This window comes from Callorhinchus milii, unplaced genomic scaffold, assembly GCF_018977255.1.
Source record: "Callorhinchus milii isolate IMCB2004 unplaced genomic scaffold, IMCB_Cmil_1.0 Scaffold5, whole genome shotgun sequence".
Taxonomy (NCBI): domain Eukaryota; kingdom Metazoa; phylum Chordata; class Chondrichthyes; order Chimaeriformes; family Callorhinchidae; genus Callorhinchus; species Callorhinchus milii.
This window is the reverse complement of record NW_024704746.1, coordinates 10,295,341-10,321,602: the sequence shown is the minus strand read 5'-3', so window position 1 is coordinate 10,321,602 and position 26,262 is coordinate 10,295,341. Positions and strand designations below refer to the sequence as shown.

The window sequence follows — 26,262 nt, the reverse complement described above, 5'->3', positions numbered from 1 at the left end:
TTTGCCCAAGTATCACAGTTGCCCAATTTTAAGCTTTGAAGTTACTTGTCCTGAGCAACTCTAGAGCAAAGGATGTTGTTACAGAATTCTTTACTGGGTAAGCATCAGGGAATTGATAGAAGGGGGAGAACAGAAACATAAAAAATATATAAGCCTTTCTAAAACCCTCTCTGCAGCATCTAGGCACGTAGACTTAATATAGTATCTGAAAAGGACAGAGGACAGACATGACAGGCTGGAAGACGCTTCCTGCTTGCTCATGGTGATCAATTTATACATAGTGCAAAAACAGAATTTAAAACAAAACACCCAAACACTGTTAAGACATTCTTGGCATTTTTGCTACTTCGAAGACGTGGTTTGAAACACATAGATGGATGCACATGTGCAATAATAAACACAGTTCTACACCTGAGAAGTGATTGCACTAAATGTATCAAGAGGTCGATGATTTAGTTCCCGATTGGTAATGGCGACTTTCAAAGGGTGTTGACGTGCAAAGGTTGATGCTTTTTTTCCCCTCAAAAAACAGATTAAATGAGCAATGTAATGTGAGATAATGGCAGTTTAATAAGTAATTAAATCTAAAAAAACGAGGAGAGAGAAAATACTAGTGACGAAATTGATCTCAGGTGGGTGGTTCCCTCTGCATCTATTTAAAGATTTTTTTTTGATGGGAAAATAAAAAGGCTGACATTTACAAATATACATACAAAACAGTTCAGTATAAAGCTGAAAAGTATACCCAAACCTCAAAACAAGTGCAATATTGGCAATAACGCTTTCTCCCCACCCAACCGCTGCCTCCTGCCATCATCTTCAAGTCTGTGACTGGTCCTGTCGTGTCCACAAGAGATTAAACTGCGAGGGAAGAAAAGGCAGGAAGATCTGCTGAAGAGTCAAGAGGCCAATCCGAACACCATGTCTCAGCATTCATCATCTGGCCAATGTTGCCTTCTTTATCGTATATAAAAATTACCATGAATGAACCTAAAGTAATGTCAACCGCACATTTAGCGAGTACGAGAAAGATTTTCATATCTCTTTCAATCCATTCACACGGAGGGGGGTTGGGGGTGGGGAGAGGTTTGTGTGGGTGTATGTGTTGGGTGTGTGTATGTGTGGGGGTGTGCGTGTGTGTGTGGTTGGGCACACAGTCTTCACCGGCTGGCCTGGTAGATGCTGGGAATCTTTGTGGTCCCTGTACAAAGTCCAGCCTTGTGAGTCTGCCCAAAGGCTGCTGTGCAAAACAGGTCGATAGCAGGTAAGCATTCCTTTTCCAAAAGGGGGGGCTTGTGGACGTTCTGACAATGCTGTTCCGTGCGCTTCAGGTAAATAAGGTAGAATACTGCCAAGGCAAATCAATCTCATACATTCTACAGCGCTCAATACTGAGTGGTAGCTCTGAAGGTGGGCAGGCAAGGCTGCCGCGGTAGGTACTCTCCTCAGAGGGTGACCTTGCTTAGTCGGTTAGTCAGTATTCCCTTTTTGGCCGCTCTGGGCAGGGTGGAGCTGGAGCGACTCCGCAGCTTGACCTGCCTGCTCGGGTTCCTTTTTCGCAGGATAAAATCAAAGTTCACTGAGGTGTTCATGGCATAAAACACATTGGCGTTATCAGGGATCACCAACTCTGTGAGGAAGAAGAAACGCAAGTTAAACTTTTAAAGAGCTGGTACCAATTATATTCATCCCCATATCGAATCACCACCACTCAGTTCCTTCTGACACAAACGTATGGTTGTGTGGGAGTAATGAGACTACACTGCCATACACTCAGCTTGAAGGCTCTTGTTTGATTGAAATCATATTTTACACATGCTGGAGTTGTGATAATTGAAAGCAAGTTTATTGCCAGTTAAAGATCGTACTGAAATACTTGGAAACGTCAAGAGACAAACATATTCTCCTACACAAAACAGGCAATACGCTTGGAGAGCAATTCCCCGTGAATTACTTTGGAGCCATTTCAATGTTACAGACACTGTCATTAAATGCAAGGACAAATGTATACGTTCACTGCAGAACAGCAGGGACATAGAAAACACATGGAGGTGTCACAGGAAATTGTACTGTATCACATTCTTCCCAACAGATCCCTCCCCCTTCCCACACACGAAGAGAGAAAAGCAAAATATGGCTTTGAATTATCCAAATTGTTTTTAAACTGAAAAGGTTCCAGAAAAGTGTTCTCTCCAAGGTAGAAAAAAATCCCATTAGGATCAGCCAACAATGTGCACCTTAACTCTAGGAGGTTTAATTCCACTGAACTTTTGCATGTGTAAGCTGCTTACAGAGAGCAGTTTTAGCTGCTTAAACTCCAGCAATATCCTCAACACACACTCTGGTGTCCTCAAGCCTTGGCTCTGGTCAACTTGCACCAAATGTTCTGCAGAATTAGGTAAAGCAGGGTACATCCCTCCAGGGAGAGAGTGCACATTCCATTCCAGACACAGCGAGGTTTCTGTGTGTAGGTGGCGCACATATGTGGAACTCTGGCTGGTTTGGATACATTCAAGCAGAATTGATTTATGCATGTGTCAGACATACGGCTGACCCCAAAAAATTAGGAAAAAATAAATCTAAATAGCAGTACGTTGGGTCCTGCAGTTTGTGCTTGGGGCAGGGCGTGTGTGTGTGTGTGTATGTGGTGTGAGTGTATTTGATGACTTTGTTCAGAAAGGAGCACAACTCCAATGGAAACTGGGTCACCCCCCAGGTCGTGTTTTAAGGCAAATGGTGATAAACACAACAGATCATTCATCTTCTGGGATCGACATTTTTGAGGGCCCTCACCTCTGTCCTCTGAAATGACCTGGATGAGCTGATAATCCTCTGGGTGCTCAGTTTCTAAGTTGTGCTTGGACATGGCCCGCTGGATGACTATAGGCGTCTTGTCTTGGCTGGTCAACTAGAGGGAGGGGAGAGGCAAACATTACTGACCATGGTTTGCAGGCAACGGATAAAGCTTTTTAATCAAATTTAAACCTCTTCCATCAAATGTTCCGCTTGGATTGGAGAAAATGTTACCCCACTCTTTATTTGCACGAGTGCCCAAATATTTGACTATTTACTACGAATTTACTGTTTACTGTTGTCTACCCGCTAAAATGGGAGTCCTACAGCGTGTTGGTTAGAGCACTCGTCTCACAAGCAAAAGGACCTGGGTTCGATTCCCAGGTAGGGCAAAACCTTTGGCGAGTTTCCTTGAACTACACACATCCATTTAGCTAGCAGTAAGTAAGAACCTGGTTGTTAGTCGATTGACGGATCACTTTCCGGGGGTAATAATCCCTTAAAAAAAAATAATAATTTGGTCACTGAATCCATGACTGTTTGTGGGACACTGCTGTGCACAATTGGGTACCTCGTTTCATCCACAAAATATACAGTCAATTCACTTTACAGTATATTCTGTTAAGCGCTTTGAGACGTCTTGACAACGTGATAAGGCGCTATATCAAATGCGAGGATTATTCTAAAATGCCATGAGGTAGTGCGGAGCATTGTGACATGGGCATTGGGACGTGTCCACTGCCAGAGGACAGTCTCGGTCACAAACTGCCTCTCAGAGTGTAACCACGACTTCTCTCTGAACGTAGTGAGTCAGAGGGTGTTGCAGCCAAGGTTCTGCCCTTTGAAAAAGGGTCCGTTGTTACTGAGCTGAGCGACAGGCAGGCAGCTAGTCTCATAGGTCTCACGTGCTTGATTGAAATACTGCCGTTTTCAGCACTTCTACTCCCCTCCTTTTTTTAAAAAAAACTGAGTGTGTTTATTATTGCACAGTACTTATGGTGCCAGAACCTTCAAAGACTTCAAGATTGTTTATGCTTTCAAGTTTCCTGAGATTGGAAGCTCTGGCCTATGTATCAGACAATTCTGGCAGCAAAAGCTTTGTGGCATTTAGTGATTGCAGTAACCCAGTGCAGCAGAGTTCAAACAAACACCTCAAACTAGCATCAAGGTTTCAAGAATGTGAGAAGTCCCACAGAACGCTGGCACCAAGTGCTGCTGTGTATTTTTATATAAAATTCACGGGATTGAAATATGTTCCAGTAGTTGGCCTATTCCACCGCTATTTCCCCTTCAATAGAAAATAAATAGCCATAACCCTTACATTTGTTATTGCACCTTTCATGTCAGGAGGACGTCTCAAAATACTTTATAGGATCCACTGTAAAGCGCAGTGACAGCGCATTTAGTAAATGAACACAGTAGATAATTTTGCACACAGCAATGTCCCACAAACAGCCACAAAGTGAGTGACCAATTTTATTTTGGTGGATTATTGACCTTGAGACATCGGGAGAAACTTCCTTCTCTTTGCGAATCGTGCTGGTTGACCCTCAACTATCCTTTCTACCCCACATCTGTGCCATGACCCGTTCTGTCTTCCCCACTTCTGCAACATCGCCCGGCTGCCGAAACTCTCATACACACATTCATAACATCCAGGCTTGACTATGCAAACTCCCTGCTTGTCAGCCTCCCCAACTCCTGCCACCATAGGCTGCAGATCATCCAGAACTCTGAAGCCTGTGTCCTCTTCCGCACTAGGCTCCGTGACCCTATCACCCCATCCTTGCCCAACTCCACTGGCTTCCCATCACACAGAGGATACAGTTCAACATCCTGGTTCTCACCTTCAAAGCCCTTCATCGCTCCCCCCTACCTCTGCGACCTCCAAACCCCTTACCAACCTGCCTGCTCACTCCGCTCAGTGGGATCTGGCATGCTTCACGTCCCCCACCTTGCCCGCCCCACCACTGGCGAGCAGGCCTTCAGCCACTCTGCCCCCACCCTCTGGAACTCCATCCTGCAATCCCTCCGCCTCGTACCCCCATCGCCTGCCTCCTTCAAGACCCATCTAAAGACCCTCCTCTACAACCGTGCCTTCAATCACCCTCCTTCTCCCCCTGCCTTCCTCCCTCTCCAATCCCAACCCCCAGCTCGGGTCCGAAACACTGACTGTCCAGCGTCTTGGGACGTCATCCTGACGTGAAGGCGCTAATTAAATGTAATTTTGTTGCTGTTGTAGGATGTTTAACATGCCCCCGAACAGGCAGATGGCACCTCATCTTAACCAAAAGACAGCACCTCCAATAATGTAACACATCCCCAGCGCTGCACTGGAGCATCAGCCTCGGCTATTTGAGAAAAAAATCCCAATGCGAGACATGTGGCTGCAACACAGCACCTTCTGACTCAGGGGAGAGTGTGCTGCCGGCTGAGCCAGGCTGACACACAATCATTAGTGCTTTATAAATTCACAGCCCCCAGCAATTGGGGAACAAAGGTCAGCAAGAAGAAACTCGATTCAAACACACTTTGAATTCAAAGTAGTTCTCCACTACTTCAGTGAACAGCCTAAAATAGTTTGGCTCGTTCCAACACCCTGCTCCTAATTTCTCTCCCCCGAGGTTTGGAGAAAGCTGGGGCTCAATGATTCCACCTAGTTTTCACTGCTACCCCTCTGTTAGAATAATAACAATCCTTGCATTTGATATATGGCCTCATCATGTTGTTGAGAAGTCTCAAAGTTATTCTGGAGTCTAGCAGTATAACAGACTCTAACAGTCGTTAAGTGCACCCAGTCACTACCCGCATGAAGGCTGCTGTATACATGCAAGTTGCTGTTGTTAAATCAATCACTGCTCTCCTCTGTTATACTATTACACTGGAACAACCCCTCCTCCCTTCCAGTATCACACCCACTATCTAAGCGAGTCTAACTGAATGAAGTGTTAGATTTGGCAGAGCTTTACTACACTTTTGGGGCTGAATGTATGCCAATGGTAGCATGAATTTGGCATCACAATCTGTAGTCTAAACCACTCAGCCAACAAATTCTCCTTTGCCATCCCCAGGGGAACACTAGGACAAAAATGTATCATTCTCAGATATTTAACAACGGATACACATTTCCTGCCTAGTGACGCATGTCTGACAAGATACTGCAAAGGCCAGGGGAAATGGAGAATATTTCTTTATGCAACACCAACAATTACAAATGGCCACATTATTGCATTTACCTTGAAAAACTACCAAAACAATCAGGATGCTACGAACATTTTCACCAATAAGGCTTTTCAGCAACTTAACCCAGAGTTCAACATGCAAAAGATGATGCGGTATTCAGATCTACAAAAGCACAGTCCCTACACTTTCCAGTAAAATCCTCTGAACTACTTTGAGATGTCTAAATGTGAAAAGGCGCCATACCAAATGCGCAGATTGTTATAACTTGCAATATTTCCTCTTGGGACAAATGGGAATACCACAAGTTAAACCTCAATACAACACTTTCCCATAGAGCAAACTCCCCTTCCTTAAAGTTCAGAACTAACTACTAAACAGGCTGCAAGTTATACAACTACACTCATTTCTGAGAGCAAACACAGAAAATCACTTTTACACGAATGCCCAGAGTATAAACTGATACGACCTTCCCAACATATGCATTGATCTTGATGGCAATCACACCTACGATCACTTATCTACAAAGAAAATTTCAAAGAGCTGAATCCTCTGAAAGTTATTAGAATTATAATAAATTATTATTAATATGAAATTGCACAATGTGGATATTGATAGTTATGATGTGAGGAACGAGCACTGAAAATCAGGTCCCACATTATGGTCAGGCTATTTGGAAAGCTGACTAATGAATTAGAACAGCCTTTTTTTAAAAAAAAACTCTGAAGCTTACAGCGTACAAGAGACTGGTAAATGCAAATGAGCCTGTGCAAGCATCCTCAAGTAAATTTGCATTTAAATCACAAAATCACAAGAGAGGTTTGGATGTAGAAAGCCCTTCGGCCCTTTTGATCTCACCCACAGCATCAAGCTGTTTTTCTATAATTGAGTCCAGGTTCCTGGGCTCAATCCATTCTTCCTGACAACCTGTTCCTATCATCAATTATCCTCTGGGTAGAGAAATGCCTCATGGGGTCTGTCCTGAAATTGCCTTTTGCGACTTTAAACCCATGGACTCTTGTTCTGCTGCCTCAGTGAGTCCAAAAGTATTACTTTCTCAACATCATTTAAAATCTTATATACTTCTATGAATCCCTCTGAGGCGTCTCCTTTTAAGACTGAAGAGCTCCAGATCGGCTGATGGTTGCTCAGAGCTCAATAATTGGCAGGAACTGTTCAATGTTGGAATTTAGGGGCTCATTTCACATCGCTGTGTTGATAGATTGAAGTGCGCAAGGTTCCTGCTGTTATTAACCTGTATCATGTGGGAGGCATTGAAATCACTCCTTGTTCAGATCATTTCTCCTCATGGAGTTAGAACCAAGTGATTGATGACTGACATGACCAGTCCTCCTGCCAACCAGTCCTCTCAAAGTGTTTTACACAGCTTTTGGTACCCAAGCGTTGGGGAGGAGGGGGCTGAAAGGGGATGGGTGTGGAGGGGGGTAAGCTGATCGAAAGGGCAGGCAAAGAGGCAAGTCTCAAGGTGGTCTTTAAAAGTGGGTAGGGAGGAGGCAAATCAAAAGGACTATAAGATGGAGACTCAGAGGGGGCAGAAGGGCTGAAAGCCCGTCTACCAATTGTAGGACGGGTCAGCCGGGGGACATGAAGCAGACTGAGTGAAGGGAACAGTGGATAGGTAGCGAACAGCAATATGAACAGGAGGTGCATTAGGACGGTAGGTGGCAGGAAGATGAATTCAGGGTAATTAAACAGCCATCTGGAGCCAGCCCGGCCATCCATCATCTGGTGACAACTGTTGCCAATGCAACGTGGAAAACAAAAATGAACAGAAAGGTGCGGGTTGGTGTTCCGTGCCCATTGAGGAATCAGAGCAAACAAATGATAATCAGAACCAACCTACTTACCAAGATGCTTTTATACAGATTTCCGTTGTCGTCCTCAAGGCTGACCCGGATTATACAGGTATCTTCATTCTGCTGGTTGTACACAGGAAGTGAGAATGTGGAACTGCAGGAAGTCACCGAGATGGAGCGCTTGTGGAGCTTGGGGTTGTGGGAGAGCGATGGTGATGACGACATGATACTGATTAAGGACGAGACGCCAGAAGACGTCGTGTCCATAGAGTGTATGGATGAGCAGGATGATAAAGATTCAGAGAGCTGCAGAATAAAAATGAAACAGATGGCACTTATTATTATTACAAGCCACACAACCATTTACTCTTCAGATACGGCTGATCTCTGACCCAGCTGCTCTCAAATAACAAACCATGTGAGAGAACATCGACATTCAAAGTAATCATTATCAATACTCTGAACCGATCGATACCATCCAACTCCCTCCTCCTAAAAAATCAACGTTTACTGATGGATGGGTTGTAAATCAGCACCATTAAACATTAGGTCATCTGCACTGTCCTCCATTAACAGATCAGCATTGATGGTTTCATCTCATGCCTTTGAGACACTGGCAAAGAGTACAGTAATTAAAGGGAATAAACAGCCTAGATAGTAGACTACTCATAGTAAGTATTGAGAGGAAAGGCAAGGAAACGTGATTAAAAGACCTGCTGTGATCGAATAAACTGGTGGAGCAGGCTCAACAGGCTGAATGATCTCCATTCCTCTACTTATTCAATACTACCACGGTTTAATCTTTGACCTAAAGATGTTAACTAAGTGCCTCAACACACTACTATTAAACTAGCCACTCGGTCTTTCAGTGATCTACTTGCTGCAACCATGTACAACTATCATTAAGCTACTGTACAAATGCTTGACTCAAGTTGAAGGACAATCCGTGAGGAGGTGTTGGTACTGGAGGTGATGAGCCGAGGTTAGTGAGGTGGGGGAGTGGGGATTTGAAAACCAGAGATAGTCACCCTGGGTCTCTCACTCTCACACACTGCTCTCCAAGGAGGAAGTAACAGAGCAAGATTAGCATCAAGATGGCACTAGTTTGCCTACAGAAGAGTGCAATGTTGAGGGGACAGAAAGAAGAGGGATAAAAACAGCTTAAAAAAAAGGACACAGACAAAAGGGCCAGAGATAGGAGCACATAGAAGTGTTTCACAGAACTGCTGATAATTTGAACTTGCGACATTTCAGATGATAAACCTTCCCATAAACTTTATGCTTCAATTATTTCAGGTCACTTACTCAGAGTCCTTCTATGGATTGAAGGCCAGATTTAAAACAAACAGCACTGAGGCAATTCACGGTCTCTCAGTACACAGTGCAGGCATTTTACAATTTAACTATCCTGTTAATTTACCCTAATTTTCGCAGAATTGCCCTCTACATACATAACTGCATCAAAAGCAGAATTAGCTCCAGTTACAAACGCCGAGATGCAGTTCTTATTGTGTTTGTACCCATCTCTATTCTTGTATTCAAGTGTAAAAATGTCATTGAATGGAACATTGATTCCTAACCAACAGTCCAATTCACGTCTAGCTGTGTCCTGATATACATGCATTACCTTTTTGGGGGGTCCGTCCGGAGTCTCAGTAGGAGATATGCTGACTTCCTCAATCTCTGAGTTATTGGAGTCTGACGACGAGACACTCACAGAGTCCATGCTTTCTCCAGAACTCCCGCTTGGAGGAGACTTGGGTTGGTCAGAGCCCTTAGTTGGAGTGTTTGTGATAACTTCTGACCCTAGAAATAACCTGAGCAAGGCACAATTTCATGAATGAAGCGTTCAAAGCTACAGTTCACACAATAATTCACTACAGTTTGCAAGTTGTCCTATTAACTTGTTGGGAGTATAAACACCAGCATGGATTGGTTGGACTGAGTCCGCACCAGTCATAGGATAGGACAGGATGTGTCTGCAAACCATAGGATGAATTATCTGATGTAAGTACTTACAAGAATCTCTAGAATTCAACTAGTTATGTGTCAAGTGGTGTGACAAGTCCCTTATTAAAATTTTGCATGGGAAACAGCCAGGATATTGACAGCCTGGCAACTTAAGTGGTAGTGACAGTTAAGCAAGGGTCGAGTTATCAGGCGTTTACTGGGGCACTTTACAGGTCAGGAGGGTGTCTCAAAAGAACTTACAGGATATAGTGCAGAGTGCAGCGATTGTGTGTTTTTGTAGGCAATGCAGCAGTCAATTTGCATGCAGCAATGCCCCACATAACAGCCATGAAATCAATTATAGTGTATCAATTTTATCTGGAGGATTGTTGGCCAGAACACCAGAAGAAACTCCTATTTCTTTTTGAGCAGGATCTTTAACAACCACCTGAACAGGTAGACGGGATCTCAGTTTAATGGGTTAATGAAGGATGGCACCTCTGACAATGCAGTGATCCCTATATCAGAGTGTCAGCTTAGAATGAGAGTTCCTAATGTGGGGCTTGAACCCAATATATGCAACTTGCTGTTTAATATATATATATGTGTGTGTGTTGTGTATATCTCAATGGAATTCCAATACAAATTGAATTCTTATCCCTCTCCACCTCCCAAAGGGGTTTCCACCTCATTAATATGTTGAAAAAGTGAATTAGGCTTCAGTCATTAACACAACCAACACAATAGATGTCAGACAAAACTTTCTTTATAGGCACCTGGGCACTAATTACAATTTCGTTTTCATTTTCATAACTTTTAGATCACACAATAATTCTGTACTTCTTCACTCTGAAGGTCAAACATATACCAAAAAGATCTATTTTTTTAATATTGAAAAAAATACAGCAAAACTATTGATAGAGTCTTCAGGACAATGTGGTGCATTTAAACAGTACTCTGGACAGAGGATCGGATACTAATAGAATATAAGTAATAAATTATCCGTCAGGGCACACTCAAGTGCACGATTCAATGGCCAGTTCAATGAGAGCTGGTGCCGTCTATCTGCCCATGAGACAGCAAGAGTACAAACTATTTATAGCTTGTTTTACTGAATGGTTTCACTCAGCCGGCTAGGTCCAGGCAGTAAGCTGGAGCAGAAATTCGAGATGGAACAACAATGCCAAATCAAACCAAATGGATCACGTATAACGTACGTATTATAGAGAATGCATTATCCCTTAGACACAGCCCTGGCAGCGTGCTTGTGAAAAATCTGGTCATCTGCCCAGGTTTATGAATGACAGCAACTACTTCGGACCAAACAGTTCAAACCACAAACATCCAAATGCTCCTGTTCTGAATTTAATAGAATCCAGAGTCCCTCTGTCCACAAATATGTACAGGAGTTACACGGTTGGGTTTAACCTACTGCAGGGTATAATTATACACTTTCAAAACACTGTCAAAAGCCATTAGTTGCAGAAAAACAGCTGTTTAATAGCTGTTGTTGACTTCTGTACATTTGCTTGAAAGTAAAGTTTTCCTGTCTTAACAGTGTATCAAGTTAATGAATGGCTTCAGTGGAGCTACAACACAATGGAGGTAATTGACTAGCTCATTGACTGCTCTAACTTTCCCTCGCCTGCCGCTTGATCTGTGGGAATAAGCACCAGTGGCAAACAGATGGCTAAAATGCAAACAAAGTCATAATTAATCGCGTCCAAGTCCCTGGTGTCAATAAATTCGGCATCCAGTTTGCGCTTTAGTGCTGGTACAGAGGCAGAGCGAGAGCTTGCCTGTCCCAAAAATAGACTGCACCAAAAGCTTTCGTTAGGATCATTGGTAGGTAAGCGTCAACATTGAGGAGTGGTAGATTACACAGTCAGCTGTATGTAACCTCTTTGTTGACAGCTGGAGCCTCGGAGGACAGAAAGGACAGTCCACGCTGCTCATACACTGAAGGGCGTCTGAATTGCTGTGAAGCGCTAATCAATAGCCCAACTGTCAAGAAATTGGTTTCCAAGTACATTCACCACACAAATACGATTTTACTTGTTGTCACACACAAGAGATTTTTTCTAAGGTATTTTCTCTCCTTCCTTGGTTCCTTCGCACCATGCATTATTTGTGACTGAGCAGGAAGTTACACGGCACCTTGAAACTGCTGCTGAGATTCATTAAAAATGCCCTAAAGGGGGATCTTTGCTTCAGAATTGTTCTCTCTTCTCTCTGGCATCTCTCCATATTTCAAATCTGGAATTTATACATCGTGGGGGTGGGTGGGGGGGGAAGAGAAGAGAAACCCTCAACAATCTCCACATAACAACCACCCACAGGCACAGTGTGCATTATTATATATCACCACAAAGTGACCAAAATAAGATACCCTATAGTCACCAATTCTTGTTGCTGGCTTAACAAGGGAGAGATCTTTAAGGAGAAGAGGGATGCAAACCTGCTCCTTATCAAAGGCTTAAAACACTGCTTTTGCACAGAGGTCATCGGCTACAAGAAAAGCTCTGCTTTTAAAATGCATTGAGTCTCCCCATCCATGTATCCCCTTTCTAATGTGCTTTAAGATGCAAGATAAAGTCCCTCTGCTTAAGTTGCCAATCCAGTAACATATTGAAACACATGTTCCACACATCAGAAGACATCCACAGTGACAGCTGTCAAGCAGCATCAACCTTTTCCCCACTGATCTCGGACTGTAAATTCCGTGAAGCGCTTTGAAATGTTTCGACAACGTAATAAACAGGTACATTGAATCGGAGAATTAAGGGTTATTATGATATGGAAGACTAATTATTAATGATTTATTGTAATGGCTATTTTAAGATAATTAATTATTGCAGATTATTCATTTTAAGGATTGCTATTTATTATTTGTTATTACAAGGATTATTATTTATTGTTATAAGGATTACTATTTATTATAAGAATTGCAATTTATTCCAAGACCATTTATTATCAGGATTATTAGTTATTATTAAAAGGATTATTATTTATTATGATAAGGATTACTGTTTGCTATTGCTTACAAGCTGAGACGCTTCACCATGCTCTTCCTGGGCTTCGGAGATGTAGGACTCGCATCGGTTGTTGGTTCGATTTCACAGGAGATGTTATAACTAGAGGAGACAGATAAATGCAACTTTCAGACTATGAATATCAGAATGAACTACTGCAGCATAACACTAAACACAGACAACTCGCTTTATATATTTTGCACGTTCTTGCTTTGCTCATTTTTATGTACATATATACACACGCACACACATACACACAAACAAAATAAAATAATTGGGCTTCTGTCAATTTGATCTACATAAATGTGTCCTGGTCAACAATCTCCCAAATAAATTGGGCACTCGCTCCATGACTGTTTGTGGGATATTGCTGTATGCAACTGGCTGCCGCATTTTACCCACAAAATAGACAGCCAATCCCCTTTACAGTCCTGTGAAGCACTTTGAGATGTCTCAATAATGTGATAAGACGCTATATCAAATGGAAGGATTATTATCATTATTATTATAAGTCTACACTAAAAGGCATAGGATATGGAGACTGGGCTCACTGGAGTTTATCATTAATAAACAGGGGCAGCAAGAGAATGGAGCAGAATCCAAGTTTATGTGTCTTATTGCTTAAGACTGGGAGCATTCTCTCCTGCTGAATGAGAGAAGGCAGGAAGGGGAGGCTCAGCTAAACTTTTCTCGTTTTATCTGTCGGTCAAGGATCTTCACCAAGCCCCATACAGTGCCCCCACAGCCCGGTTTACTGCCCACTCACAAAGTCCCAATTACAGCTTAACCCTCACCTTTCTTCATCGGTGAAGCGTTGCTGACGTTGGAACCATTTAATGAACCTCTGGTCCGGGCTGATGTAGTAGCTGTTACAGGCGGACTGCAGCAGCTTGATCTGTGCAATCACCTCAAACTCCTGAAAGCACACAGACAAGGACAAACACCTTAACACACAAACCCAATTGTTAACAGTTGCTTCATCCAAACAGTGGCCCTTTAAAGTGGCCCAGTCTCCTGGCATAAAATGTCAGCTACCTCTCTCTTTTTTTAAAAAAAATGCTAAACACAACACTGGAGTGATTCAAGTCGATGTCAGAATGACCAGGCAGTTTATAGAAATTGTACATGGAGTATCGATGATAGTGCCTGAGTTAACATTATCACGTGAGAGATTATGGTAAAAACTCCATTGATTTGTATGTATCTTTGACAATGTCGGGCACTGATGGGACTTATCCATTATACATTCGCACATCCCTAGAGGTGCTGTGTGTGAGGCGGAATTTAAGAGTTCATCGTGCACAAGAAAGGACAACAACAACAACAAATGACATCTGTACAGCGCCTTTCACGTCAGGAGGATGTCCCAAGGCATCCCAAGACTAAAGCAGGACTTCTTTTTCTAAGCCAATACAACTTGATATACTCTGTCAGCTCTCCTGAGAGGCTTAGTATGTGTAGAAGCACAGGTCTGCACTGCAGCCAGGCATCTGTATAGAATGCAGACGGCTGCTGCCTGTCACAGTCTGGAGCCCCGCTATACATTGAGCGCTGCCCCACTGCCTTTTGATCAGCTTCCAGGTTCTCCACTCCGTTTCACACGCAGCTCAGGTTGACAGATGAAAGCGAACAGGCTCGGCTGAGTTCAACCTTTGAAACCTGCTCGTCGTCAGGGACACAACACAGTGTAATCCCAGTATCCGAGCATCTTATTAAAATACACTTTTACATGAGGGAGAAGGGAAAAGAGTGGTATTAGAAGGGAAGCCTGGGGGAGAGGGTTAGGGGCTCATGTGGAGTATGAACACTGGTACGGAATTATTGGGCCAAGTGGTTTGTTCCGCACTGTCAACGTCTATGTACTTCTATGTGCACTCATATTAGCTTTGTGGAACATTTTAGATTTCAGGATTAAATCACCTTTACGTGAAATTTCTATTCGTTGCTTCTATTCTTAAGGCCCATCTTTTTGGTCGAGCTTTTGAACTCTTCTTCCCCTCCCTCCCTCACCTCACAAACCAAGCTCGGGTTCCCAGTCAGCTGTGTGAATGTTGAATATTGAAACATTCATGACGCTGTTGCCAATGTCAGGTGTGTGGAGAGGAACTGCCTACTGACATCGACTAAGGTTAAATAAAAAATCATCCGTGCTTGTTTATTTCAAGGTCGCACGAGTCTGCTGTTTTCGTGATGGAGAGCGCAGCTGAGAGGAGAAGAATGTGCAGCATTGAGCAATTATTCACCCACTGCAGAATTTATAATAAAAAGATTAAAATAACTACCCTGTAATTCAGCAGTGCTATCATCAATAGAAGGTTTACAGCGCAGGAGGAGGAGGACATTCGCCCCTTTGCGGGTGCTGCTAAGTGTCCACCGACGTCAGATACAACCTGCACTGTGTAGAGTCAACCATAACTGCCTATTGGTGGGCTTTCAGACACTCTCTGGAGTCCCACTGACTCAAGCCCTCCCTGCCCACATTCAAAGCTTGCCTCAAGACTTGCCTCTTCGAATATGCTTTTGGTTACCTTCACCTCCTCCTCCCACCCCTCCTCTTACTCCCAACCTGCCCCCAGCTTAGTGCCCCGGCAGCAGCAGCAGCACTTTGAGACATCCTCCCGATGTGAACGGCGTTATATAAGTATAAATTGTATTGTATAGGAGCTTGATAGCTAATGAGACCTGGAAACATTTAGAAAGGCTTTTTCATGTCGAGATTTACAAAGCAAAACAATTCATACTAACCCGTCGTCTCTTTTCAAAGTTGATCAGGCCACCCTAAAGGAGACAAAAAAGAATGTTTAAAAAAAATGTTACTTGAACCTGGGTGGGGGTTGGGTTATACAAGATTAGAGAGTAAATAAACCGATGGTCAGGAGAGAAACTGGGACTTCTGCCTCATTGAAATGGCTTTAGAGCAAAACCCACTTCTTTATTCAACACAGAAGATGTACATTCACTTTAGCTCTCAGTCCCTTTGTTGAAGGTTTGAAAGCAAACCTGTGTATGAGCAAACTTTTGTGAGCAAAGACCGCTTGCGAGTGACAGCGATTTGATTGCACAGGTGAGCAAGCTGTAGGATTGCAAACTGGATGCCTGCTCTAGGAGGTGGAGCTCCAGGGAAAATGACCTCTGAATTGTCATAGAAGAACACGCTATTTATACCGATGTAACTTTCAGGAAACAAAGAAAGTATTCAAAACAAGCTTTTGCATTTCAAAGTGTCCCCACTCCCAAGACAATGTTTAGATCAAAGCACAACACAACAACGGGTTGCTAAAGCAATGTGTACACTTCCTCTGCCAACGCCTTTCTTTGACCAATCTTTTATATACATGGCTCTATTGTCACTTTGACTCCAATCTTCAATGGTTCGCAATTTATTCGGCAGCTTACAGCAACCGCCAGCAAACAAACAAGAAATCTCTTAGACAATGATCCGAGCATATGGTCTGGGTAGGACATGCACAAACTTACCTCAATATAGTCAGGGAGAGCAGTGTCCAGCATGGTCAAGTCTGTCAGGAAAGTGCCAAGATAGGGGACAGTTCCCTGCATCACACCCTATTGATAAGACAAGTTCAATATGTTTTTCAGTGCAAAACTAGAGCTGTCATGAGTAACTACATTCCTCAAACATGCTAAGAACTCTTTAGCGAGTGCACTGATCCTTTTGGCTAAATCCAGTTGCAGATTCTGAAGATTCTGAGGGTTTCAATACATTGTTGTGCCATACAAAACAGAAAATTCCTTGCTCTCTGCTGTTAGTTGAACTTGTGCAAATCATATACACATTAATTACTTTAAGAGTTAACAGGTCGTTCACACATATTGCATTGCCCATTCTTCACTCATACAGGTGGAGGGATTATTTCAAGATGTTTCATAATCGTATTTACATTATGACCAGATTTTTTTAATTAAAAAGCATTAGACAAGTAATAATAAGTAATAATAATAAAAAAAATCCTTACATTTGATATCGTGCCTTCCATGTCAGGAGGATGTCTCAAAGCTCTTCACAGGTTATACTGTAAAGTGCAATGATTGTGCATTCTGTATGTGAACGCAGCAGCCAATTTGTGCACAGCAATGTCCCACAAACAGCCATGAAGTGAATGACTAATTTTATTTGGGCGATTGTTGGCTAGGACAAAGAGAGGAACACTCTTCTCTTTTTAAAATACAGCTTTACTATGGAAACAAATAGCTGCTCTGATATCTCTTGCAAAATATACTGTGGAAGATACAATATCAAATGCAAGGGTTATTGTATTATTTAGAACAAAACTCGCATTTGATTTTGTAGAGTAACCAAATGGAGCTTTGAAACTGGAGTTACACAGATTCTATTGGAAAGGCTGAACTGGCTTTAGTTGGTGTAAAGTGGTCCACCTGTGGTGCTGAGTGTGTAAAGGCATATCTCACCATGTCCTTTTGCAACTGTAACCTTTTCTGGGTCCGTTTCTGGTTTTCCTTCACATTGCTGTCCAGATTGGCAAATTTTGACGTTCCTTCCTGAGGATTCAGAAATAAGTCAGCAATTAACAGCCCGCCCCAGTAAATAACCTCGAACAGTAACACGGCACCACTGAACTACCTAAAACGCTCTTCACCCCTCAGTGTGCCAGGCACATTCTCACTCCCATTTGCGACAGCAGTGTTGCAAGATTTCCAATAAGCATCAGCACAAAATCAGCCTAATACTGAGTTCATTGGCACACGAGGCAGAGTTGCAGAACTTTGGGAACACTGCGATTTATAAAGACTACTTTTGCCAGAACAATTGTAGCTACTCCTCGACTGGGTCAACACCTTGGGACGCCTTCCGACGTGAAAGGTGCTATGTAAATATAATCTATTGTTGTTGTTGTTGTTGAGTGGGCAACCTGACCAGTGAGGGTATTTTCATTGTGTTGCCAGAGGTTTGGAGAAAGCATTTGGTTCAGGAATTTGCACATCATTTAATGTTGCACGTTGGAGGCTTGCGATGGCCTCTCTCTAAAGTTGTGACAACATCCAACAAATTAACAAACGAGTGGGTGGAATTTAGACTAGAAAATTAGACGGCGACTCTACCCAAACCAAATTGTGTTGAATAATTACCCTCTAAAACATCTTATGCACGAGAGAAACAAACATCCCACAACAACAGTCACAGCAACACATTGGAATCTCCCGCTGCCTGGAGACAAGTTGTACACATCACAGGCAGGCCAACTCCAATACAGTATCTAGTCATATCCATGTGGGGATGGACTGACAAACAGACAGCCACAGACGTAAAGGATTTACATTACAAATTGACCACTTCTCTAGGCACCCGGCATCAGATCGCACCCATTTCCTTCTCTGGTTCAAATCCAAACCGACAATTTGCAGTGCATAGTTACAAAATTGGTTTGATTCCACCCTTCTTAACCTGCATACGATAAAGCAATGTGTAACATTTTGGAAGGGATTAGGTAGACAATCAAAAGTTCCAAGACCACACTGCTCAATAAACAAGGAACTGACTGGTCTATGGACTAAATACAGACAGATGCCGTAATATTAAAACAGAAAGATGCCAAACAAAGACTTAGCACAGTAACACAGAAGAGTTCTTGCGTTCAAAGCAACAATGCTTTTTTTCTTGCAGTCACACCCATTCGCCTCATATCTCCAACAAAGCATCCCTCAATCTATCATTGGCATTTACATTCCCATATTGGGGTGGGATCTAACCCACAATATGAAGACGAAACGGCAACATCTGGTTCTCAAAGCCTGCAATAAACCAGAATAGATGACACACAAAAAGAACGTGATATCAATCCTTTGCAGAGTAATGTAAAGTGGCATTTTCTGCAGATGCAAAGAGCCATCAATACCCATTGTGCAAAGGCAACCATCACGGTGAGGACCTACATCTCCCAAAGCACTGAAAGCAGTACAAGCCGGAGTAAAATCTATAACACACACACGCACAATTAATGAAACTAGGGCCGAGGGGAGCATAGACTCTTGGAAGTCTAACAAATTGCGTGTCATGAGCCCCAGATAGATAGTGCTCTTTTAAAAGAGACACAAGCACAGAGCAAACAAATGGATTTTCTCTGTCAGATTGCCAAAGCTTGGCAGGTTCTTTTTAAAACAAAGTGATATAATCCTTGTTTTTGCTGGTCGATGACTGCACTCTTCAAAGACTGGATGATTAAACCAAACACTCGAACCAGACTGTTTTTATTAAGCCAAGCTTTCTACTGCTAACACTTTGGTTCAAAAGTCTGACTTTTCCAGATATTGTGCATTTGATGCAAAGCCCAACGTGGATTGAATACGAATTCTGTTTGAACAACAACAGCTGGCATTTATATGATCGCCATTCACGTGGGTAGTGTCACAGAGCGCTTAAACAATAATAAGAACTCAAGACTCTTATTAAAAATGCAAACAGACTATAACCATTCCGAATGCTGAGTTATTCCAAGGTTCGTTATGTTATTCAAAAGTTTCAAATTGCGGACAGTGCCAAAAAGGACATGTCTGGTTCATGGATTGGAATTTTACTGAATGGATCTCAACCCAGACCTTCAGCATTCTCAGAACAAAAAAAAACTATTCTTTTCGCTGCATAAATGTCACCGTACTCTGCAACTTAGACTTAGAAAGACTCAAAGCAAATGGGATAAGACAGCAGACACTCGGGCGGACTTGGGTACAAAATATTCACAAGCTGGCTGAAATCTGGCAGTTAACAGTCTGAAATATGCAGTAAACAAGTCGTGTGGGTCATAAACAGGCTCCAGTTCTCATACAGCAAAACATCAGTTATCAGGATCTCCAAAACAAGTGATGAGTTCACCAAGTAGTAAAGCTATCCATTTTAATGGGGGAGTAGGTTCCTAGCACACAAATCACAAGGCGGAACACCCATTAATATCAGTTCAAATTCAGAGAAAAGTTTTGAAATCTCCCAGAGGATTCTCAGTCAAGATAGCTCACATAAAGGTTATATAATCAGTGAACAGAATGAAGTCAAGGCACTTTGTGAAATATTATCCTTCAGTAGAAATGTCTGTTTTGCGACAGGCTTTGATGAATTAAGCCAAGACAGACCACCCTGTTTACTGTTTTCTCTCTCTCCCTCACTTCCCCTCTCAGACCAGACACTAGCTCTGCTGGCTACATCCATGTGCAGTCTGTTAGCTAAACATCTATCTGTTTTGGTCACCACTCCACAAAGTCCACGAATATGGAATAGTTTAGCTGAGCAAGATATCTTACCTTCATTAGCAGCTCTCTGCTGGTCAGATGGTTATTTTGATCAGAGAATATTTCTGAAAGCTCTTCAAACATCAACATGCTGTCCCTGGTTAATGAAATAAAGAGACAAATTAAGAGACAAAGATTAGCAAACTGGTGTCAGGAACCATACTTGTACTAGAGGGTCTCATGTGAGCGATACAGCATACAGCACCAGCTCACCTCAACTGTAATGAGGGAAAATGAATGATAAATGAATGATGAATGGCAGATGAATTTCAATATGGAGAAATGCGAGCTAATGCATTTTGGTAGAAAGAATGAGGGGAAGCAATATAGGCTGGTAATACAATCTTAAAGGGGGGTGAAAGAACAGAGAGACCTGGGGGTTCAGGTAAATTAATCCTTGAAGGTGGCAGGAGAGGTAGATAAAGCTGTAAAAAGGACATATGGGATACTAGACTTTATAAATAGGGGCATAGAGTACAAGAGTCAGGAGGTTATGATTAACCTATATAAAACACTGGTTAGGCCTCAGTTAGAATATTGCGTCCAGTACTGGGCACCACACTATAGGAAGGATGTTAAGGCATTGGAAAGGGTGCAGAGAGGATTTACGAGAATGGTACCAGGAATGAGGGACCTTGATTATGAGGAAAGGCTAGAGAGGCTAAGATTATTCTCATTGGAGCAGAGAAGGTTACGAGGAGACCTAATAGAGGTTTTCAAAAGCATGAGGGGATTTGATAGGTTAGAAAGGGAAAAACTGCTTCCAGTGGTGGGTGTGTCGGTGACTCGAGGTCACAGATTCAAAGTAGTCTCTAAAAGAAGCAGAGGGGAGGTGAGAAGAAATATTTTCATGCAGCGAGTTGTTCAAATCTGGAACGCATTGCCTAAAAGGGTGGTCGAGGCCGATTCGATAACTACTTTTAAAAACGCGGTGGACGGGTATTTGAGGAGTACGGATCTGCAGGGTTATGGGGAAAAGGCTGGGAAGTGGGATTGACATTACATTGCTCTTTTCAAAGAGCTAGCACAGACTCGATGGGCCGAATGGCCTCTTTTTGTGCTGTATGATTCTATGAAAATGCGACGGGCCCGATCTCTCTGTGTAGGAAGTATGAGAAATCATTGACCAGGAATAGGTATAACTGGTCACTTTACAAAACAGTACTTGCTAAGCTAGGCTATCTGGTCAGTCATTGGCTTGGAGAGTTGAGGATATCTCCAAGTCTCATTGTTGAACCAGATAGATTGGTCGACTCTGTCTACAATTCGCTGTGAACCTGCCTGGCTTACTCCACTACATTTCCTTAAGAGTAAGTTAAACCCCAGTTGAACTTATTTCCCTCTCCTCTCTCTAAGGAGTACATTTTTTTCAAGATGTGGTACGGGTTTTAATAAGTTTAAAGAGTGAAGAGGTTGGTGGACCCCCAGATTCAAGTCATTCAACCGAGTGGAATGCTCACAAAAGGCTTAGACTTTTCTTCAAGAGATCAAGGCTTGAAGCATCTTCTTTGTGTTTTTAAGTCACCCTATGCACTGTAAATCAGCATGAGATCAGAAGACTCAATCATTTAACCCTTGGAAATGCCTATTTTTGAGCCAGATGTTAAAGGTGAATAACAGTGATCTTTGTGGGTTGGTCTCGCCCTCCAATTCTTTCTTCCTCTGGGAAGCTGCTCCCACTTCCACTCTGCTGAACTCCCATTAACACAAGTGAAGGAGAAGTTTCTGCCGGTGTCCTAGCCAAAAAAACCTCAAATAAAATTTGTCATTCACTTGTGGGACGTTGCTCTGCGCACATTGGCTGGAATATTCACTCACAATTATACAGTTTACAGAAAATCCTGTGAAACGCTTTGAGACATCCTCTGGTCATGAAAGGCGCTGTATGTAAATGTAAGGATGATTAAATCTGGCGAGATGCAAGGAAAATCACAGCAGATATGTGGATTCTTCAAAGATCTAAAGTTACTGGAGGACGCAAACTCACTTGGTTACATTAGCCCAGGCCTTCTTTAATCTGTAGATGGGGTTCGACTGCATGGCTGAAAGGATAGCGCGGAGTGAAGAGAAATTCTTCATAATCCTGCATTCCTGTTGGGAAAGAAATGAGTTCTGTTTAAATACCAGTGACCGGTGGTTTCCTGTTTCATTGATGCATCAGAATTCTGAATCCTTTTAAAACAAGAAGGGCAGCTGTCAAAACACGCAGCATAAAAAACAGATTTAATGAAAAACACTACTTTTCTTTGGCAACTTAAAACCTGTTATTCACTTTTGTCTTTGCCTCTGCAATACTTCTCCCTGCCAGATAATGTCCCAACTTCTATCAGATGGTGGGCGTGCACCTGGTACAAAATGGCACTGAAGTCAGGGGCATGGCCAAGTTTGATCAAGGTTACGGAATTTGACACTTTCTATCTGATGGATTCAAATGCAATACATTAGCAGCAAGTAAATCGAGCTGAAGGACAAATCTGCACTAAAGGAAAAACATAAAAGCTGACCAAAAATGTGTTCTTGGCAGCACTTTACCTGGGCAACGTCGATCCACTTCTCAATGATTTTGGCTCTCTGCTGCGGCTTCAGCTGCACGTCCCTCAGCGTGGTGCTGATCACGCACTTCGTGAGCGCGTTGAACTGCGTGATCGTTGCCCTGATGGTTGGAGCTAAGTGCTTGTTGCCCTTTTTGTCTCGTCGGGACCAGATGCAGCCGAGGCAATGATGGGGGACCACCTTTTTGAAGAGGTCCTGCCAGAAGCAAAACGAAGAAGATTAAAACCCAAGGAATAGATGATTTATTAATGTATAAGTTGAAACGTGCGGATGTAAATAGTTCTGCATTTAAAGAGTTAATTGACCATTTTTTAATAAGTCCTCACTGCTCCTTTGCAGGAGCATAGATAAAACTGAACACACACACATAACCACTCACTCACAACAGTGTATATAATACCCAAATAAGTAATAAACTGCAAAATGAAAGGCTCTATGACCAGGCATGCAATGCTCTCAAACGCTTTGTGTAATTGCTGGAGGAGAATTAAAAATGTTTGGCTGCACCAACTTTAGTTACCAAGTAGAAAGCGGCCAAAATAAATCTGTTACAAAGGAATGGTGAATGTTTGCTTTTGGTTGTATTTTAAGATCACATCCAACCATATGTCACAACTGAACAGACATGTTTTCTTAAAGTGAATGGATTTGGGAAAGGAGCTCACAGGGAGAGGCAAGAAGGGCAAGGGCATTTCCATCAGACTCGCCTCGCTTCCTGCAGTGATAATTCACGCAGGCGGATGGCAGCTGATGACTGGCCTTGGCTTAGCAGGGTTCTATTTGTAGAATGATACTTAGTTTAACATGTACTGTGTAAGCCTTCAGTAAAACCGACTGGAAAAGTGCATGGCAAACTTGTTTGTTTGGGAGAGAGACACACATTATCAATCTGTTTGCTCCATTGATGTGAGTGAACATGGTGAGGGTTTGTAGCTCTGCTCAGTGCAATCGTGAACAGAATCTTTTCTCCACACTTTTGGTTGAACCAATGCAGCTTCGGGACCTTTTTAAATGCGAAAAACGGAAACACAAGAGAAGGGCAGTTCTTTTTTCAATAGGATACTAAGCTGGGCTGATGACTGACAAATAACATTCAATGCAGAAAATGCATACAAGCAAAAAATAGGAGGCACAGTTTGCAGAAGCAGTACAGAGGAGAGTAAACAGGCCGATCCCGAGTGTCAGAGAAGAGATCTATGAGGAACAACTGGGTAAGATAGCCTCAATAAGATGGCTCAAAGGAGTTCCTACCAGACATATAGAAGGTGGTAATGTAACAGAGAAAGCTAACTTAGAATAATGCTTTCAGACACGTGTTAAGGCAGCAACAGTTGATATGAAGGCACAGGTCCAGGATAGCAAAGGGTAAGTTTAGGACACACACACACCAGTCTTTTTTTTAAACAGGATTATTAACTAACAGCTGGAACACGGCTTTAGGGAGGGTGGGTGAGCTAAGGACACGAGACACATTGAAAAAAACAGCTCCCTGTGATGGGAAGGTGGTATTCCTGGCTGCCTGATATCATACGGGCTCTCGCGAAACTAATCTTGCATAATTTTAACAGGTTTTCGAAACCTCAGCACACTTTTTATTTGTGCTGTAATCTTGCAAAACCTTAACGACTGGCACAGCACATGCAGCATGAACGAAGCGAGGAGTGATTGGAAATGTTATAAAGACACTAGGTTTGCAGTAACGGGACAGATAGCAAATGACAAATGGCTCTAGGTTCCTGTTTACTGCACTTACAGCATCCATGTAAGTCAGTTGCTCTGCCACTGTATCCGATGGGAAGGAGAGGAAATCCTGCTTTTCTTCAACACCATCTATCTCCACATCCCCTTCCTCTCCCAGGCTGAAAGTGATGTTGGCATGATAACCATCTGTACATAACAAAAAAGAAACACTGATTTTGCATCCAAATATTAGCACTAGTTTACAAAACCGTATTGAACGCATTGGCTCAACATCCTTTGTAAACGTCCCTTTTAGAATGAGAGCCCGTCAATGATTTCTGACATGTACCTACAAGCACACAGTCATCATACTTTACAGAAAATCATGTGAATTGCTTGGAGACATTTTGATGACCTGGTGCTATATCAAATACAATGATAATTAATTATTTTGATAAAAATAATGCTGATTGAATCAACAATGGAGGACAGGTATTGCAGNAAAAAACACTTATTGGGAGTATTCAGGCAGCAAGAAAATCTTTACTGACAACAATTCCATGAAGTAAACACAGTGGACAAGGAGCTAATATTTAAGGTTAAGGTTTTGTGGAGTCCTGTAGCTCAGTGCTTAGAGCACTCGCTTTGCAAGCGAGAGACCTGAGTTCAATTCCAGGCAGAGGGCGAAACCTTGGGCAAGTTTCCTTACTCCACACAGAGCCTAATAATAATCCCTCCAAAACCCAAAACAATAATAAATTGGTCATATTCAATCTACGACTGTTTGTGGGACATTGCTGTGCGCAATTGGCTGCCGCGTTCGCCCACAAATATACAGTCAATTCACTTTACAGTGTGTTCTGTGAAGCGCTTTGGGACGTCCTCCCAACGTGAAAAGCGCTATATCAAATGCAAGGATTATTATTATTATTATTATTTGCTTAGTCAAACAGTACTATTAAGCAGTGACTGTTGCTCTAAGCTTGGAAATACCTTGGCAACACTGCAGAAAGCCTTGAAATGGCAATGGGAAAGTGGAGCCTCCAAAGAAATCACAATATGTGCCTGTCAATGAATTTGTGAGCCATTTAGTGACTTTCGCATCCATTTTAGGACTATTTGCCCCCTCCTTCATTTCCCCCTGTTTTCAAGTAAATTTAAACCTTGTATCTGCATCAAACTCAGGATTCAGCTCTTACCATCCAGCTCCTGATCGGCTTGGTCCTGCTTCTGGAACTGCTGGAGGAGATTCTGGGCTCGTCGCTCAGGGTCAGAGCCTGGCATCTTGTGTCCCAGGTAGACCAGCAACTTGTGCAGACACGTGTAATCTGGAACCTCTCGGAAGTCCTCGGAGCACTGGTCCAGCCAGGCCCGCAGAATGGAGGCTATAGCACTGCAAACAAACAAGAGGGGAATTAACAATGTGAACGGGTTTCCAGGATTGAGGGTGGTTGAGGCCAGGATGTTGGTTCATTTAAAACCCAAAACAGCACAATGCTGTGACAGTAGACGGACATATAACAACAATTTGCCCAGGGCAGCGTCCCAGAGTGCTTAACAGTGGCGGAGCCGGGAAGAGGTGACCGTAAACATGGTCGAAGGGGAAGGTCGTCAGAGGCGACCTGAAAATAGGGAAAGAGTGGGCAAGGCAGAGGGATTGAGGGAGTGTGTTCCAGAGATGGGTGTTCTGGGTGGAAAGGATGAGATCAGATGGACCAAAGGGCCTTCTTTATCCAAAGCAATCTTGAGAGGTTGTAATGAGACATTGGGCTTTCCATCCACGGGGTGGACAGATGCATGATTAACTCTGATATCAACTAGCATCAGCTAAATGATATGAAGCACGGTTACAAGGTGATGGCATCTTATATTGGTTTGAACACTCGCTCTCTAATCTCGTCTCTACTGAGCTTTTGTGGCAATAGCACCAACGAGACCTCCTTAGTGATCAGCAGTAGAAAGATGATCTCAAAGTGGTCCTGAATCAAACAGAACCCAAT

The 26,262-nt window shown here is 42.7% G+C and overlaps 1 protein-coding gene across 4 annotated transcripts in view; it reads right to left on the bottom strand.

Annotated features, from left to right (window-relative positions):
• Nucleotides 1-353: 353 nt before the first annotated feature.
• Nucleotides 354-26,262, bottom strand: part of rgl1 (ral guanine nucleotide dissociation stimulator-like 1) — a 98,642-nt gene continuing 72,733 nt past the window's right edge. For all 4 annotated transcript variants that reach the window (XM_007895605.2, XM_007895602.2, XM_007895601.2 and 1 more), the window contains exons 5-18: nt 25,462-25,655; nt 24,336-24,469; nt 22,562-22,777; nt 22,017-22,120; nt 20,042-20,126; nt 17,201-17,290; nt 16,250-16,336; nt 15,518-15,550; nt 13,567-13,688; nt 12,785-12,874; nt 9,418-9,607; nt 7,842-8,096; nt 2,794-2,908; nt 354-1,630 (exon numbers count right to left, since the gene is read on the bottom strand). In XM_007895605.2, the coding sequence (XP_007893796.1) occupies nt 1,446-1,630; nt 2,794-2,908; nt 7,842-8,096; nt 9,418-9,607; nt 12,785-12,874; nt 13,567-13,688; nt 15,518-15,550; nt 16,250-16,336; nt 17,201-17,290; nt 20,042-20,126; nt 22,017-22,120; nt 22,562-22,777; nt 24,336-24,469; nt 25,462-25,655 (1,900 nt within the window). In that variant the 3' untranslated portion in view covers nt 354-1,445. The remainder of the gene's footprint in view (nt 1,631-2,793; nt 2,909-7,841; nt 8,097-9,417; nt 9,608-12,784; nt 12,875-13,566; nt 13,689-15,517; nt 15,551-16,249; nt 16,337-17,200; nt 17,291-20,041; nt 20,127-22,016; nt 22,121-22,561; nt 22,778-24,335; nt 24,470-25,461; nt 25,656-26,262) is intronic.